Source organism: Populus trichocarpa, chromosome 4 (assembly GCF_000002775.5).
Source record: "Populus trichocarpa isolate Nisqually-1 chromosome 4, P.trichocarpa_v4.1, whole genome shotgun sequence".
NCBI lineage: Eukaryota > Viridiplantae > Streptophyta > Magnoliopsida > Malpighiales > Salicaceae > Populus > Populus trichocarpa.
In genome coordinates this window covers 7,491,396-7,507,669 of record NC_037288.2, presented here as the reverse complement: position 1 = coordinate 7,507,669, position 16,274 = coordinate 7,491,396, and the positions used below count along the sequence as shown (strand labels likewise).

General features: G+C 33.0%; 1 protein-coding gene across 3 annotated transcripts; it reads left to right on the top strand.

The window, feature by feature from the left end:
• Positions 1-1,716: 1,716 nt before the first annotated feature.
• Positions 1,717-14,209, top strand: LOC7487383 (protease Do-like 7). Of its 3 annotated transcripts, XM_024598528.2 has the most exons (24): positions 1,723-2,046; positions 2,702-2,772; positions 3,601-3,735; positions 3,955-4,013; positions 4,579-4,615; positions 5,127-5,252; positions 5,650-5,739; positions 6,176-6,241; positions 6,310-6,366; positions 6,468-6,533; positions 7,190-7,297; positions 7,830-7,910; positions 8,054-8,103; positions 8,533-8,698; positions 9,086-9,592; positions 10,358-10,540; positions 10,614-10,719; positions 11,419-11,589; positions 11,665-11,744; positions 11,847-12,047; positions 12,397-12,612; positions 12,755-12,912; positions 13,479-13,590; positions 13,825-14,209. In XM_024598528.2, exons 1-24 carry the CDS (start codon positions 1,827-1,829, stop codon positions 13,999-14,001), a joined length of 3,243 nt encoding a protein of 1,080 aa, XP_024454296.1. In that variant the 5' UTR covers positions 1,723-1,826; the 3' UTR covers positions 14,002-14,209. The 3 variants fall into 3 exon arrangements, with proteins under 3 accessions (XP_024454297.1, XP_052308501.1, XP_024454296.1); XM_052452541.1 differs by lacking the exon at positions 7,830-7,910 and having other exon boundaries at positions 1,722-2,046; XM_024598529.2 differs by lacking the exons at positions 12,755-12,912; positions 13,479-13,590; positions 13,825-14,209 and adding an exon at positions 12,241-12,296 and having other exon boundaries at positions 1,717-2,046; positions 12,397-12,537.
• Positions 14,210-16,274: the final 2,065 nt, after the last annotated feature.

Here is a 16,274-nt window from a genome sequence, read left to right as displayed (position 1 = left end):
TGATCTAATTCTCATGGGCGACCTGTCCGTCTGTGAAACAAACTTGAAAGTTTTTCAACATTGGTCTCATTGTAATGGGTAACTTACCCAGTTGAAAAATATAAAGATTTTTTAGCTAGCCTAATTTTCATGGGTGACCTATCCAAGCGATAAAATATGAAGATTTTACAGTTGGTCTAATTCTCATAGGCGACCTGCCTGTTGGTGAAAAAAACTTGAAAGTTTTTCAACATTGGTTTCATTGTAATGAGTGACCTACACAATTGTAAAAAATACAAAGATTTTTTAGTTAGTCTAATTCTTATGGGCGACCTGCCCATTGGTGAAAAACTTGAAAGTTTTTTAACATTGGTCTCATTGTAATTGGTAACCTATCCAATTATAAAAAATACAAAGATTTTTCAAAAGAAAAAAGTTTTCAGAAGTATTTTCAATGTTGGTCATTTCGAGGTGGCATTTCTTTTGATGGATCCCATCGAGATTTTTTTTTTATGAATAATATGCAAGAACACATTGTTCAATGATTTTGTGTTAGATGATATGCATGCATCTTTACCTGATTTGAAATATATGTCTCCCCTTCTCTTCAATCTCTTTGTTGTTTGATTGGTGATGTCTGTTATTCCTGATCTTTTGACTTCTAGCCTACTCGAGTTAGCTTATATATGTTTTTTTCTAGAATGTTTGTAATTTTAGTTAGCTCAACGTTCCTGATGCCTAACACAATCCATTTACTTGCTGAAAATTCTATGTCTTGTTGATCATTTTGAGAGGATTATTCATTATTCCTTTTTTTTTTTTACTAACAACCTTTAGTGTTGCTAATTATCTAGAAATGATCAATCTGTTTTTTTTGTAAACAAAAATGCTCTATTGTCTCATTATAGGAAATGTTCCTTCCTTTTTTTTTTTATCGTTACCCTAAAAAAATCAAATCTTTTTCTAAGCACAATATTGCGCTCTTGTACTGATCATTATCTCTAAGGATGCTTTGTCAATGACTCAGATAAATAATGATTTTGAGTAACCCTTCTCTCATTTCTTTTTTTTTTAGTAAAGGAATCCTTATCCAAAAATAACTTTTGAAATCTTGAATTTGCATTTTGAAAGTAAAAATTGTTTCCGTGTTAATTTAAAACGTTTTACTTTTGAAATCTTGCATTTTCTTGGTAATATTTTTGGAAATGGGATGATTTGTTCTTATGTAAGGAAGATAGCAATTGATGAAGGTATATAATGAGGTGACATTCTGTTTTTTATGGGTTTCAAAACGAGAGGTTCGAGTAAAAACTAGAGATTTTGTTTAAGAAAATTTTGTTTTTTTTAATATTTATTTTATCAGCATAAAAAATAATACTATCTTATAGGTTGCTGTTTTAATACTAAAAAAAATTGATCTTAATTATTTTTTTAAGTTATATTTTTATCGATTATATAAATTATTTTTTAATTTATTATGTCAACTAAATTAGATTAAAATAACTTGGTATAGTTTAATTTAAAACAATAACAAAATAAAAAATAAGGTAAAAAAGTTATGAGATCATCTTACATAACATTGCCGAGAATTTTTCCAAAAAAAAAAAAAACATTGCCAAGAAATTCCGACAATTGTTTAACATTCAAATTCTTTTGGTCCAGTAAACTAGTCTTATAATTAAAGTAAAATAAAGAAAGAAATGTTCAAGTCAAGTAAAAAAACCGGTGCTTGACCTACCTGCTCTGTAATGACTTAAAACGCTCGAGTCAACTATAGCGACTTCGAAGTTCGAGCTTTCTTTCTTTCTTTCAAACCTTAAAACGAAAGCCAACGATCGAGTGATCATATGGGGTTCCAAAACGACATGCCGTTCCTACCAGAGAAGGAAGCATTTGCCGATGATTGGGCTGAAACCGTCAACAAGGTTGTCCCTGCGGTGGTGGTTTTGCAAACAACGACATGTCGTGCGTTTGATACTGAGCTTCCTTCCTCTGGCTCTGCCACTGGGTTCGTCGTTGACAAGCAACGCGGTATTATCCTGACTAACCGACATGTTGTCAATCCTGGTATGTTGTTTAACTATTTCTGTTTTTGCTGTTGTTGTAAATTGTGATTATGATTTTTTCTTCTAAATTATTATTATTTTTTTTTCAATGATTTATTTATTTTTGAAATTATTATCAACTGTTTGGTTTGGTTGATAACTGAATAGGGAAAGCGGGAAAATGTCAACCAAATAGTTTTCCATACCCAAATCAGAATATCTTGTGTTCTTATTTTACTTTTCTACCCTTTTGTTTTTTTTTTTTGTTTTTGAAAAAAAAAAACAGTTCGTATAATATATATTAAGTGATCAGGACCATTAACCATGTTAATTCTATCTCTCTTTTTTTTTTAAAGAAAAAAAAACATTTCTTTTGTATTGATTTACGTTGTATAGATGCTGAGTTAATAATTTGAATATATTAAATGATCTATATTAATTTATGTAATTAATTACTAATGATAGAAGGGTAATGCTTAAAGACATGATCCCGTAATATATATGAATATATATATATATATATATATATATATATATATATATATATATATATATATATATCTAAGTAGTAGTCATATTTTTTGCCATGTAAACATTAGTAAAATAAAAATAAAAATAAAAATTTACCTATAGAATTATCGATTTGAAAGATTTATTTAACGAATGTGGTTTTTAAGGCCCCGTCAATGCCCAAGCTATATTTGTAAGCAACGAAGAAACTCCACTGCGTCCAATATATAGAGATCCGGTGAGTTTTATTTTTATTTATTTTTGTTATTATTATTAATTTTAATTTAAGGTCTCAGTTGCATAATCTTAATCATAAAATTTGGTTCATTATGCTTCTATAATCACACTTTCTCCGTCACAAAATAATAGTTTGGTACGTAGGATGATAAAAATCATAGTCTATTAAAAGTGTTTTATACTTCTATTGTAGAATTTTTTATTTTCCGCAAGTCGGCAATGGAATTGTAGTTCTTAAAACTTGGTAAATAAATTAAAGTTTTTGACTTTGCATACCAATCAACCATCACCCTGGAGTCACTCATTCTGCTGCTAAATGAATTATGATTAATTATTTTTATTAAAACAATATTATTTTTATTTTTTATTTTTTTAATGTTGATCCAACCAAGTTTAAATTGGATTTTTTCAGGTTAACCGAGTTTTGTCTTGTTAATATTTTTCGATTCAATTTAAAATTTAATTCAAGTATAAGTCTAAATCGTGGTTTCCAAGTCAACCTGTAGGCTTAGTAACTAAGTGTTTGTTTAGTAATGTGATTCTTGATACTTTTTAATTAAAAATATATTAAAATAATATTTTTTATTTTTATTTATTTTTAATATTAGCATATTAAAACTATAAAAATATACCTAAAAAATATATATGTTTTTCATATAAAAATAATTTTAAAAGTAGAAGCTGGGAATTGGGCATTAACCATGCACATGCATGAGACAAGGAATACGAGGGAGGACTACTTTTATTATTTGGCCCAAGATCCATTGGGACTCAATGATGAAATATATAATGTAGTAATTTCTTTTGCACTCATGTTTTCTCCTATCAGGTCCATGATTTTGGATTCTTTTCTTATGATCCTGGTGCGATACAATTTTTGAACTATGAGGAGATTCCTCTTGCCCCTGAGGCTGCTTCTGTTGGACTGGAAATCAGAGTTATTGGAAATGATAGTTCTGAGAAGGTATATATTTACCCCTTCACGTTTGAAGTTACTGTTGTGTTTATATTGCTTTGTTACTTGGAAGCAAAATTTGAAAGGGAATATGCATTTTCAATGGCTATTTTGGTTGGAACTTGGCACATATTTTGTCCTTGAGACAACAGATTGTTGGTTTCTTCTTGGTGAGCAAATCACTTCCTGTTACTACTTTATTATGGTGATAAAGTCTTCTGTTTACAGGTTTCCATTTTGTCTGGTATCCTTGCTCGTCTGGATCGAAATGCTCCTGCTTATGAAAAGTATGGTAAATTTATTCTCTTCAATACTCTTCTTGGATGATAGGCATTAGGATTATATATACATAAATGGCTTCATCCCAGTTATCGAGTTTGCTCATTTTATCAAGTTACGATTTTGAGCCAATATGTATCTCCCAAAAGTTGTCATTTTTCTGCAGAGTAGGGCTTGCTCCCGCTCCCTAACATTGTAACTCTTTTTCTCTGTAATCTTGGGGTTAACTTTTCTTGACTATGCTATAGATTCAATACTCCCAATCTACAAATGCACTGTCCGCATATTTATGGAAGAGGGTCATATTCAAACACATTTATAGCTGCGAATTTGAACGAAACAGATGATTTGGGCTATGGTTTCATGTAATGATTTTAAAATTTGATAAACATGGATATGGTGCATTAGGTTTACTGTGGCTGTTACTTGGCCCTCTAGAGTTTTGAACTATAGAGAGCAATGAATTAGTAATCACAGTAGTGTTGTTAGTCAATGATAATATGGAAGATTTTTCTTGGCTGTTCTTCAGCACTTCATACACTTTCTTTTAATGGTGACTGTTATTTGGTGCAGAGATGGTTATAATGACTTCAATACCTTCTACCTGCAAGTAAGTAGTTTATTCATTAATGCTACCAATTGAAGGCCAAATTATTTGTGTTACTCGAATTGTTATTGAATTCATAATGAGGGATGTTAGACAATAATATAAATCATATCTTAGGACTTCATCTAACAGTTTAAGTTATTGAGTTGAGATGGTTTTTGACATGGTATTAGAGCATTGATGATCAGGTGATCACGAGTTCGAATCTCACCATCTCCATTTATTTGATAAAAATTAAGCACAAGGTAGTGTGAATTTGTGCAAGTTTAAAGCCCACTTGATAAGGTATCTTAGAAAATAATATAAATTGTATCTTGGAACCTCACCTAATAGTTTAAGCTATTAGGTTAAGATGGTTCTTTGACAATGGACCTAAGCCCACAATCTTATGAATGTGAGATTCTATATTGTCAATTGCTTCTTAGTTTCTAGTAGGAATTTGTGACTATAAATAACTCCGGCTTCGTGGTTATTTAATAGACTGCTCTTCATGTTCGGTATCATTCAATTTCAGGCAGCATCTGGAACTAAGCCTGGTTCCAGTGGTTCCCCTGTAATTGATAAGCAAGGTAGGGCAGTGGCCTTGAATGCTGGGAGCAGTTCATCAAGTTCATCAGCCTTCTATTTACCTTTAGAGAGAGTGAGTATTCTATTACTTAAGGGCCTATTTATTATTTTGTGGTTAAGGAGCTATCTAAAATGCACTGCAACTCTTGCAGCAAGATATGAATTTAATGGAGATGACTCTCGAGAATTTAGTAAATAAAACAGCAAGCTCCGTGTTTTTTTTTTTGTTTGTTCTTTTTTCAAGTCACCTATAAACACAAATTAAAGTGCATAATTTTTCCGAATAATATCCTCTTGGGAAATATAAAGTTGAATAATGTAGAGTCTCACTCAAGAACAAAACTCTTATGTGAATTCAACTCTGAAATCTTAGGCTCTTAATTATTCATGTGTTTGGTTTTCAACATATAAGCTTTTGAACAAAATTCTACATTTCTTGGGAACTGATATATATGTTTGCTTAATTTCAGGTTGTTAGGGCATTGAGACTTCTTCAGAAGTGCAAAGATGCTCGTGCCAATAAATGGGAGACAGTATCCATACCTCGTGGTACACTTCAGGTCTGTTGTTTATATTACTTCCAAAATTATTGTGATTGGTGGTCCTTGGGAAATTGGGAGATATATGTTTTCTGCATATTTTTAACCAGGAGAATCACAAAATTAATAGTGAACTTTTAAGTTTAAATGTTCAAGTACTCAACTTATTTTTGTTTTTCAATGTTCTGTCTCAACTCTTTAAAGTCGACAAGATGCTAATATGGTCAAGTTTTGCTAACAAATGTTGATACGCAAGCGTGCGTGCTAAATAATCTTAAAAGTAGTTTTCCATTATGGCTTCCTCAAAATAATATTCTCCATTGAGATGGATCAATCCCATATTCTTGTTCTTAAGAATATTGATGTTTTGCTTGTCTTATTTTCATATATGATTACACTATCTAAGGCTCTTTTTTTTTCCTTTCGATTCAACATAATTTAGTGATTTATGATACAGGTAACATTTTGCCATAAGGGATTTGATGAGACACGCCGACTTGGTCTTCGAAGTGAAACAGAGCAGGTATTTCTTTCTCATGAGTAATTGCTTGGAATATCCGTAGGTTTCTCATTCTGCTATTAACTTTTTAGATGGTACGAAATGCGTCTCTACTAGGTGAAACCGGAATGCTTGTTGTTGACTCTGTGGTGAGCATACTTTGTGCTTTCAGATTCCAAATTGTCAATGAAGAATTTCTTTAGCAACACTTGCTTACTTTTATTGCTTCTATGATCATGGACTTCTATAGGTGCCAGGTGGTCCAGCTTATGGGCAACTAGAGCCAGGGGATATGCTTGTTTCCGTGGATGGGGAGGTAAGTTATTCCTTTATTCACACAACTTTCTTGAGTCTTGGTTAACTGCAATGAGCAATCTTAACCCATGAATGTGAATTCTAGCTTGCTGTTGCAAATAGAAGGACCAGTTTCAAATGATCCTCTCTCTCTCTCTCTCTCTCTCTCTCTCTCTCTTTTCATGACGTCCTCTTGCCTTATATATACATTGTGGCTCTAGTTTTGGGGCTCCTTTTTCTTTGTCTGTTTCGTACTGGACCTGATTGTGCATGTGTATCAGAGCTCTCTCCCCTAAAGACCTCGTTAACAGTACAATGCTGCATTTGTTATAGTGGGGGCTATAGTAAATAGTAGTCTCAAGACAATGGTAAAAAAATGTATTTGTTCTCATTAGTTTCACAGTGAAAGTTCTCTCTAAAGAACCTGCTGTGAAGATTAAAGTATATGAGATGTTAGGCACTTCAAATTGCCTTTCTGTTTTTGTTCTCATTACTTCCAGAGTGAATTAATTTGTAAGATTTTAAAGGTACATCATCCGATTTTTCTATGTTACATGTGTCAAAATTTGGAATTCTATGGAAAATATAGAAGACGTTTCATTTCAAACCAACAATCTTCTGATTATTTTCATATTGCATAGAGTTTGAATACACTGTTTGATGAATTTCTCTGTGTAGTTAACTACTCGGTTTTTGAAATTGGAGACATTACTAGATGACAATGTTGATCAAAAGATTGGGTTACAGATTGAAAGGGGTGGCATATCATTGACTGTTAATTTAACGGTAAGTTTAACACTAACTTAATAATTATCTAAACTTATTTGGTGTTTCTAATTTCATGAGAGAAAATTCTTTAAATAGCTTGTTTTAGTATGACTTTCATATTATCTTGATTGGACAGGGTTTCAAGTGTCAAACAACATGCTTTCATGTTTATGTGTTTCTGTTGTTTGGTCATTAGTGCCATATCTTGTATTTGTATCCTGCTTCATGGTTTCATATCTTAGGGTGTTTATGAGTGTGGTAGCAATTGTTTTTCGCTCAGAAATGCATTAAAATAAAGTTTTTTTATTTTTTAAAAAATAATTTTTGACATCAACACATCAAAATGATCCAAAAACTTTAAAAAATAATTTTAAGCAAAAACAAAATCAAAATTTGGTGAAAAGTAGGTTGCATTGCAACCCCCAAACACCCCCTTAATCTATATTGGTGTTATTATTTGTTCACATTCCTCTCCCAGGATCATTTGTGTTCCGTATTTCCTTAGCTTCTTACAAAAGAGGACTTGTCATATTTCTATCTTTCACTTCAGGTTCAGGATTTACACACAATAACTCCTAATCATTTCTTAGAAGTAAGCGGTGCAGTGATACACCCATTGTCTTATCAACAGGTAGGGTGGATTAAATTATTTATTCAGATAGCATTACTTTGAAGTACTTAAAACTGATGCTCATATTTTTATTCTGCTTGTAAATGCGTATGTTTTCTCGTTACTGTGAACATCTTGACATGTGCAACTTTTGTGTGAAACAGGCCAGAAACTTCTCTATCCAATGTGGTCTTGTATATGTTGCAGAACCTGGGTCAGTTTATCCAGATCTTTTCACAATTTTAATTTGGCTTCTCTTGCATTTATTTGATTACCTGAATGGAAGTGATAGAAAACTATAGGCTATATAGTATGTAGAATCAGTTGTCTCTACCTCAGTAGCTTGAAATGCCTTATCTGAATGCATGTAGCATTTGTTTAATGTAATCTATATTTTTCTTAGCAAGCTTTTTCTTTATTGATAATGTAAGTACCTCATTTTGTTTTGATGATTAAAACAATTTAATTGCCCTGGATTCAAGGATTAATATATCCTGAACATCTGCTTGTCAGATTTGAGACTGAAAGAGAAGAAAAATTGAGAGGAAAAAAAAATATGGATGCAGATTTCAGTTCAAGTTCCTTGCCATGCCATCATCAAGTTTTTTTGCTGATGTTGAGATATAACTGTCATGGTCTGCAGGTATATGCTACAGAGATCTGGAGTTCCTTGCCATGCCATCATTAAGAAGTTTTCTGGTGTTGAGATATCACAACTAGAAGAACTAATCTCGGTTTTCTCTAAGCTATCAAGGGGTGCTCGAGTGCCATTGGAGTATATAAGGCACAATGATCGTCATCGAGCGAAGGTATGCAATGCATGAGCTGCTGAGGAAAATGTTACCTAGTGGATATGTTGTTATGCACTGCATTTTTTTTTTATTGTTTAAGTTTTCAGATATCTGGTCTTCTGTGTATTCTTTATTTCTGAACAATACAGATCAACTATTCTTTTCTTTGCGTAAATCAATGGATAATTGAATATAAACATTGGGTGCCTGAGGAAGTGAGAATTCTAATTTTTAGAATAGAAATTTGGATGATCTCTCTGTGTCTGTGCACATGTGCTTGAGTGAGTGTGTTCAAGCCTGTGCATGTGTGCTTCGGCGTGTCTTCATGCATCGTTGTGCCCTTTTATTCTGGTGATTGTGTTTAGGATATTGGTGGATTTTTGTTTACTGTTGTGATGCCTGCAGTCTGTGATAGTCTGTATTGATCGCCATGAATGGTATGATGCTCCAAAGATATACACTCGGGATGATAGTTCGGGTTTATGGATAGCGAGGCCTGCTATTCAACCTAAGTTCCTGCCGCTGTCATCTTGTAGCAGTGATGCTGAACAACATCCAAAAATTCAATCTTTTTCATTATCTGGTGAATCTACTCTGGCAAAACATATGCATCAATCTAACAAACAGGAGTTGACAAATGGTGTTGCGAGGATAGAAGACAGTAATGGACATATTTCTAAGGAAGCCCATTCTGGAGAAGAATACGATGCTAAAACTAAGGAGTGCCAAGAACAGGGGCATTTTTCTTCTAAGGAAATTGTCGCTGCCAACTGCTCTTCTCGTGAAATTGGAGAAATTAAATTGAAGGATCCAAGTACCACAGAAAAAACAGTGTTGAATGGCATTGAAACTGCAACTTCAACTGCTTCATTTGCAGAAAGTTTGATAGAGCCAGCTCTTGTCACGCTCGAGGTAATATCTAACAATTTTTAACTCACAATCGCCTTGAATCAGCAGCCTGCTTTCACTTAAATGCTTTGACTTCTAGTAATCTATTCTGAAACCTCTGTATTCATTCCTGATATAGCTTTATGAATTTCTTTTCCTTGGAAGAAAAAACTTTTGCCACGTTCAACTTGATGATGAATATTGAAGGGGCATGCAACTTTACTCTTTAGATTGCACAAATAACCATCATGTTGGATGTCCCTTAAATATTCATCATCATGTTGAGCATGCTTAACTTGATACTGATTTTTGAAAATAGACCCTTAATTTGTTGTTCAAACATGTAGAATTCAGTCCACCACTTCTTTTTAATAAGTTTATTGTTCATGTTGGAGGGAGCTGGGAGCCATTTTATTCAGTACCTTACAATGGATAGTATGACCTTAATTTCTGTGGAATTTTCACCAAGCTGTCTCAGTAATGACCTCAACCCAAAAGGAGCACAATGCCATTAGCAATCTACCTTTTTATGAAGCTCATATGCCACCTTTTATCTAATATTAGGTGCTGCTGTATTGACTTTTTGGGTTCTCCATCCTTGTTATAATGCTTCTTTTTATGCTTTTCTTGCAAATGATGTTGAATGTGTTAGAATTTCTCTCCATAAATGTTTGTTGTGAGAGCTTACATTAGCATGGTGTCTTAGTGCTTTTTAAGAGTGTACTACCAATCTTTGTTCTCTTTTAAATCTATCTCATTAATGAAGTAAATACATCTTTATACTTTCAGGTTGATGTCCCACCATCTTGTTTGCTTGATGGTGTCAAGTCAGTGGCGTCTTGTGGGACTGGTGTTATCGTTCATCATTCTCAATGTATGGGGTTGGTTGCAATTGACAAGAACACAGTTGAAATATCTGCATGCGATGTGATTCTATCATTTGCTGCATTTCCTATTCAAATCCCTGGGGAGGTAAGATTCTGAGAAGTAGAGATGCTGGAAACCATTGTTGGTTCTTTCATTTACTGCCTAAACTCCATTGCAGGTTGTGTTTGTTCATCCAGTTTACAATTTTGCTCTTGTTGGTTATGACCCCTCTGCTCTTGGAGCTGATGGTGCTTCAATGGTTCATGCTGCTGAACTACTTCCAGGTGCGTTTAATTATGCATTTATTCTCTAGTGATATTATATGACAAAGTGCGAGTTTCTTTAGCCTTTAAATTCCAAACTGTTATTTTGTTTAGTTGCAGAAAGAGAATCTTCACATTTTAGCTTTATAGTGAAAATTTTTGTCTGATAAATATGGTTCTTCAAAACCATGGAGTGAACGAGGAGGAAAGACGTGGGTTTTACCAGAGGATGAGGGTTTTTCTGGAGCTGGTAAAAAGAAAAGCAGAGCCAAAATTCAAGCTTTTTGAGCTTTTCTAGGAAAAACTCAAGGTCATCTCCACTCAATAAAATTTTGACTTGAGCATAGCTCAGTGAGTTTGCTTCCAAGGCAAAACTCAAGCTTGACTCATTTAAGTTATTGAAAGAAGCAATTAACATTGAAAATCTTACAATCACCAAATAATTGCTAGTTTTACCACTGACTCATATGAGCAGTTACGAGGCAAATTTAAATCCACAAATAAAAAATTCAGGCCAGGCTGGCCAGCTGACTTATAGAATCACATCCAAAAATAATCTACCTTGACCCTTTTACTTGATTACGCTTGCTTGATAACTCCTTTCATTTCAGCATTATTTGCCTATTTTTTGTTTGTATGTTTTTGCTTAGCAAGTAATTGTGATATTATATATCTCCAAGCTGGTCACTGTAAGGATTATGTTTGTACTTTTTGAGACAGAGCCTGCACTATGTAGGGGAGATAGAGTGTATCTTGTTGGATTAAGTAAAAATCTACGAGCACAGTCTAGGAAATCTACTGTAACAAATCCATGTCTCGCCTTATATGTTCACCAAGTTGATCGTCCACGGTACGGAGCAACAAATATGGAAGTGATTGAACTTGATTCTGGTAAGAGAACAGATCTTAATTTCCCAAATCTTGGTTTATATTGGTTTCAAATGTCTATTTTATGTGGTATTTCAGGTTTTGGCAGTGAATTCACCGGCGTGCTGTGTGATGAGCGTGGAAAGGTGCGGGCTATATGGGGGAGCTTTTCAAATCAGGTTTCATGGTTAATTTGCTTCTCATAGTTTGCTTTGTTATGCTGGCATTTACAATTATTGAATCTCCATTTTCAACCAAAATCTGTTGGCATTACATCACAGGATTATCAATTTGTTCGAGGTATCCCAATATATATGATCAGCCAAATAGTTGACAGTATTGTATGTGGTGGAAATGGGCCATCTCTTCTCATAAATGGTGTCAAAAGGGGAATGCCACTTATTAGGACTTTGGAGGTTTCACTTTGTCCCATGTTGCTTTCAGAGGCCCGGAATTTCGGTCTCAGCAATGATTGGATTCAAGTATGCGTTCTTCCTGGATATTTTTATTTCTCCTATCTTTGCTTGTGTGCTGTATTCGCATATTATTCCTTAGGCCTTGGAAGCATGTAATTGTAAACAGAAATTTATACTAGTCTGTAATTTTTCGGTTATGTGCTTTTCAAATAAGTAACATTTCCAAAGAAGATTGTTCCAATTAATACCATGATTGCAGACTGCTAAAACCTTGAGTTGTAAAGAGTGAGCATTTTCCAGTCTTTCACATGCTGGGTAACTGATCTTGAACTTAGCATACTTTTGCAGTAAAATTTTGTAGGGTAAGGGCCTTTTATTATTCTGAATATCAACTATTAACTGTTATTTACTGTAGGCACTTGACGAGAAAGATCCAGTTAGACGACAAGTTTTGTGTGTAGAAGGTAGTTATGCTGGATCTAAAGCTGAGAACGTATTAAAACAAAGTGACATGTTGTTGGCAGTCAACAAAGAGTCAATTACTTGCTTCCGTGACATAGAAAATGCTTGTCAAGCATTAGAGGAGTGTGGTGGCAGTGATGGGAAGCTTAAAATAACCGTCTTTCGCCAGGTAAGTATGTATAATGACTGTTTGAACTGATCAGAAAGAAGTATTGTAATTTTCTTGCTAGAAATGAATGCACGTATCTTCTAATATGTCATTAATGTGAGAAAATAATTTATTTGATTATGTCTTTTGTGTGGCTTGCCAGGGATGTGAAGTCGATCTTCTTGTTGGAACAGATGTTAGGGATGGGAATGGCACCACACGAGCGATAAGTTGGTGTGGGTGTCTTGTTCAGGATTCTCATCCAGCAGTGCGTACTCTTGGATTTCTTCCTGATGAAGGTTATGGAGTATTTGTGACAAAGTAAGGATTTCTTTGTCTCAGAATTTCCTGTCTCCTTGGGAATAACAACAGCCTGACAGTGATGAAAACTACATGTGGGATTTCCTTTATTTTAGTGCAAAAGTGCTCTATACGGTCGTGGGAAAATGGAACAAAAAGATCCATATAGCTAACCCCATCTAGTTTGGGATTGCGGCTCAGTGGTAGTTGTTGTTGTAATGCAAGAACGCATTTACATGGCCTCCAATAAGAAGTTGATTAGTTGACATCTTTTTAATCCGACAACTTGGGCCTAAAATGTTGGCGGATTGCTTATATACTGAGCTCATTAACTGGTAGACTCAGAACTGTAATTCTGGGAACAAGCAAATGTTGATTGTTAGATTTGTTAAGCTTAACTTTGTAAAAATATAGATTATTGCATCATAGACACATGGCTTTCTTTCAGCAAAAGCCATCCTACCAGAATTCCTCGAATGTCTGAGGAGTGGCATAGAAGGAAATTTTGTGTTGACTCGTATTTCCGCTTCAATGATAACCAGTTACAACATCTTATCTTCAATGACAATTACTTATAATTTTGTCAGGTGGTCTCTCGGAAGTCCTGCAGATAGATATTGTCTAAGTGCTCTTAAATGGATTGTTCAAGTCAATGGAAAACCAACTTCTGATTTAGATGCCTTTGCTAATGTGGTAAAGGTATGGCTACAGTTCTTTCAGCCTGAAAGCATTCCGTCTCTGATCGATATTACTTTCTTATCAGAATAGCTCAGAAATATGAGAGTTTAACAGTAACATTATTGAGGTTTCTGGTTCTCAAGTCTGTTCAAAAAAGAAACTAGAACAAACTTGATTTTGCTGCATTTGTTTTTTTATTATATTGCTGCATGCGTTTTAATTTCTGAAAATATGTTTCATGATTTTTTGTATCAGGAACTAGGACCTGATGAGTGTGTGCGTGTAAAGACCGTTGACCTGGATGGGAAGCCACAAGTGCAAACACTAAAGCAGGATTTGCACTACTGGCCTACGTGGGAGTTGAGATTTGATCCAGACACCGCAATGTGGCGTAAGAATACAATAAATGCATTAGATTGCAGTAATGGATAAACAGATTGTTCTATCAAATTTTGGTATTCCCTGGATCTTTTGGGATTGAGGATTCAGCTGCACTTGTCTAAGTTTCCAGTTTCTAATTTGATTTCTTTCAATTATCTCGATTATTGTCTGATTGGTCTCCACCCTATGCTGTTCTTAGTGGAGTTTTATGCTGGTTTTTTCTGCAAGAAACCTTGACTACATGGTTTCTCTGCTGCTACTGCTGGTATTCTAGCGTATAGTTTTATGTGGTTTATTGGTCTTGGTTTGATAGCTATAGTTTTGCTCGTTGTAATTTTGGTAGCTCCTGTTTTTTAAATTGTTTTTAATTTAAAAAGAAATTAAATTGATATTTTTTTATGTGTTTTTCAATGGTTTTAATATCTTGATATTAAAAAAAATTATAATTTTTTTAAAAATATTATTTAATATATTTTCAATTAAAAAACATTTTAAAAAATACTCTATATCATATTATTAAACAATAAAATAGTCTCCGCTAAACTTGATTTTATTAAACAATAAAATTATCTTGTTATATCTTGGCTTCTCCTGATATGGCATCTGCCTAGCGGTGCCTAGGAAATTCATGTCCGGATGCTGCTCTTTCACATGCATGCTTGTGTTGTTTTGATTTCTAGTGTATATTATTACCACGGGAGGAGATAAATCTTAATTCTGCATGATTAAGGTTTTGGCATTATATATCTTTCACAGCACTTTAATTATGATCATCGATCATAAATGGCACGAATATGAAACAACCACTCTTTATGGTTGTTTTAATTTCTTTTAAATTTATTCCTTTTAGAATCTGTTAACTGTAGACACGTGTTACACGGCGGGCCTAATTTTTATTTTTATATAAAAAATAATATTTAAATGTTGCAAACGTGTTTTAAAAAAAAAATGACTTGGATTGTAGATTTTATTTAATTAGATGATAAAAATAATAATGATGGTAGATAGATAAAATTAAAAAAATAATCATGATAACATGAGGAAAAAATATTTTTTTTCAAAAGGAGACAAACGATGAAGCTCAATTCCTAGTTCATTAAATATGAAAGCACAAAATTAGGTAAAATAAAGAAACTAAAAAAATCATCCTGAGTCGATCTAAGTTAGCATAACAAACATAGTCCTTGATAATTAAGATCGAGTTAACTCGAGTTATCCCGTCAAATTTATGATCCAAGTCATAAGATCGGGATAACCCGATAGAAAAAAAACAATGAAAACCATAAAGCCCTATTTTTTATTTAAAAAAAAAAATTTCAACTTGTGTTAACTTTTTAAACATATGACCTATTTTATTAGACTGAAAACACCATATTTAGAAAAACCATGAAACCTAATTTTTAATCAATCAAATGTTGAAGGATAAAATTAAAAAAAAATTATTATACAAAAGGATTAAAAATATAGCAATTAAAAGAATGAGGATCAAAATTAAAATACAAGATACATTTTTATCTTTGATTGAAGGATGTAATTGAAAAGAAAAACCAATTTATTAAAAGGACAAAAAAAAATGAGAATCAAAATTGAAATAAGAAATACAAACAATTTTTTTATTGAAGGGTAAAATATGAAAAGTAAATCAATTAAAAAAATGAGGACCAAATTAGAAAAAATATATGACAAATTGAGACAAATTGAGACTGAATAATGAAATTAAAAACAAAAAAAAACCAAAAACAAAAACTAGTCAAGCTATATTTTCAAGGGATGAGAGAGAAAAGAAGCAAAAAAAAAAAAAAAGTAGCCCACTAGCAACAAACCATACTACTATGATGACACGCATAACACCAACAAGAAAAGGACATAGTGGTGCTTCCATCAATATGATGGAAGAGTATTTTTGAATTTGATGTGCGCCACACGTGCTGTCAAAATTGCATAGGTGTCAACCATACACTAGAGAGTGTGTCACACGTGTCTATACCTTTATATATATATATATATATATATATATATATATATATATATATAGTCAAATATCAAATTGTCTCTAGAATGACTTGATAATTTAAAAAAAAAAACATTGTGAAAAGATGAAAAAACCTTATTGGTACCAATTTTATTTTATTTTTTTGTTTTTAAGGACATTTTGATTGTTTCACTGTTATTTTATTTTTTGTTATTTTTTATATTTGATCTAAAATTAAATTGACCTTCATCTAACCTGATAATAATGACAAAACAAAAATTTCCCTTCATGCTAATTTTTAATTGTTTTTGCTTCCAAGAATATTTTGATTGTTTTTATGTTTTAAAAATGA

What these genes read in the sequence shown, in the direction of transcription:
- LOC7487383 (XM_024598528.2), top strand. Translation starts at nt 1,827, where the DNA reads ATGGGGTTCCAAAACGACATGCCGTTCCTACCAGAGAAGGAAGCATTT. An exon ending in TCTATTTACCTTTAGAGAGA is followed by an intron (nt 5,253 to 5,649) that starts GTGAGTATTCTA and finishes GCTTAATTTCAG; the next exon opens with GTTGTTAGGGCATTGAGACT. An exon ending in AGTGATTGAACTTGATTCTG is followed by an intron (nt 11,590 to 11,664) that starts GTAAGAGAACAG and finishes GTGGTATTTCAG; the next exon opens with GTTTTGGCAGTGAATTCACC.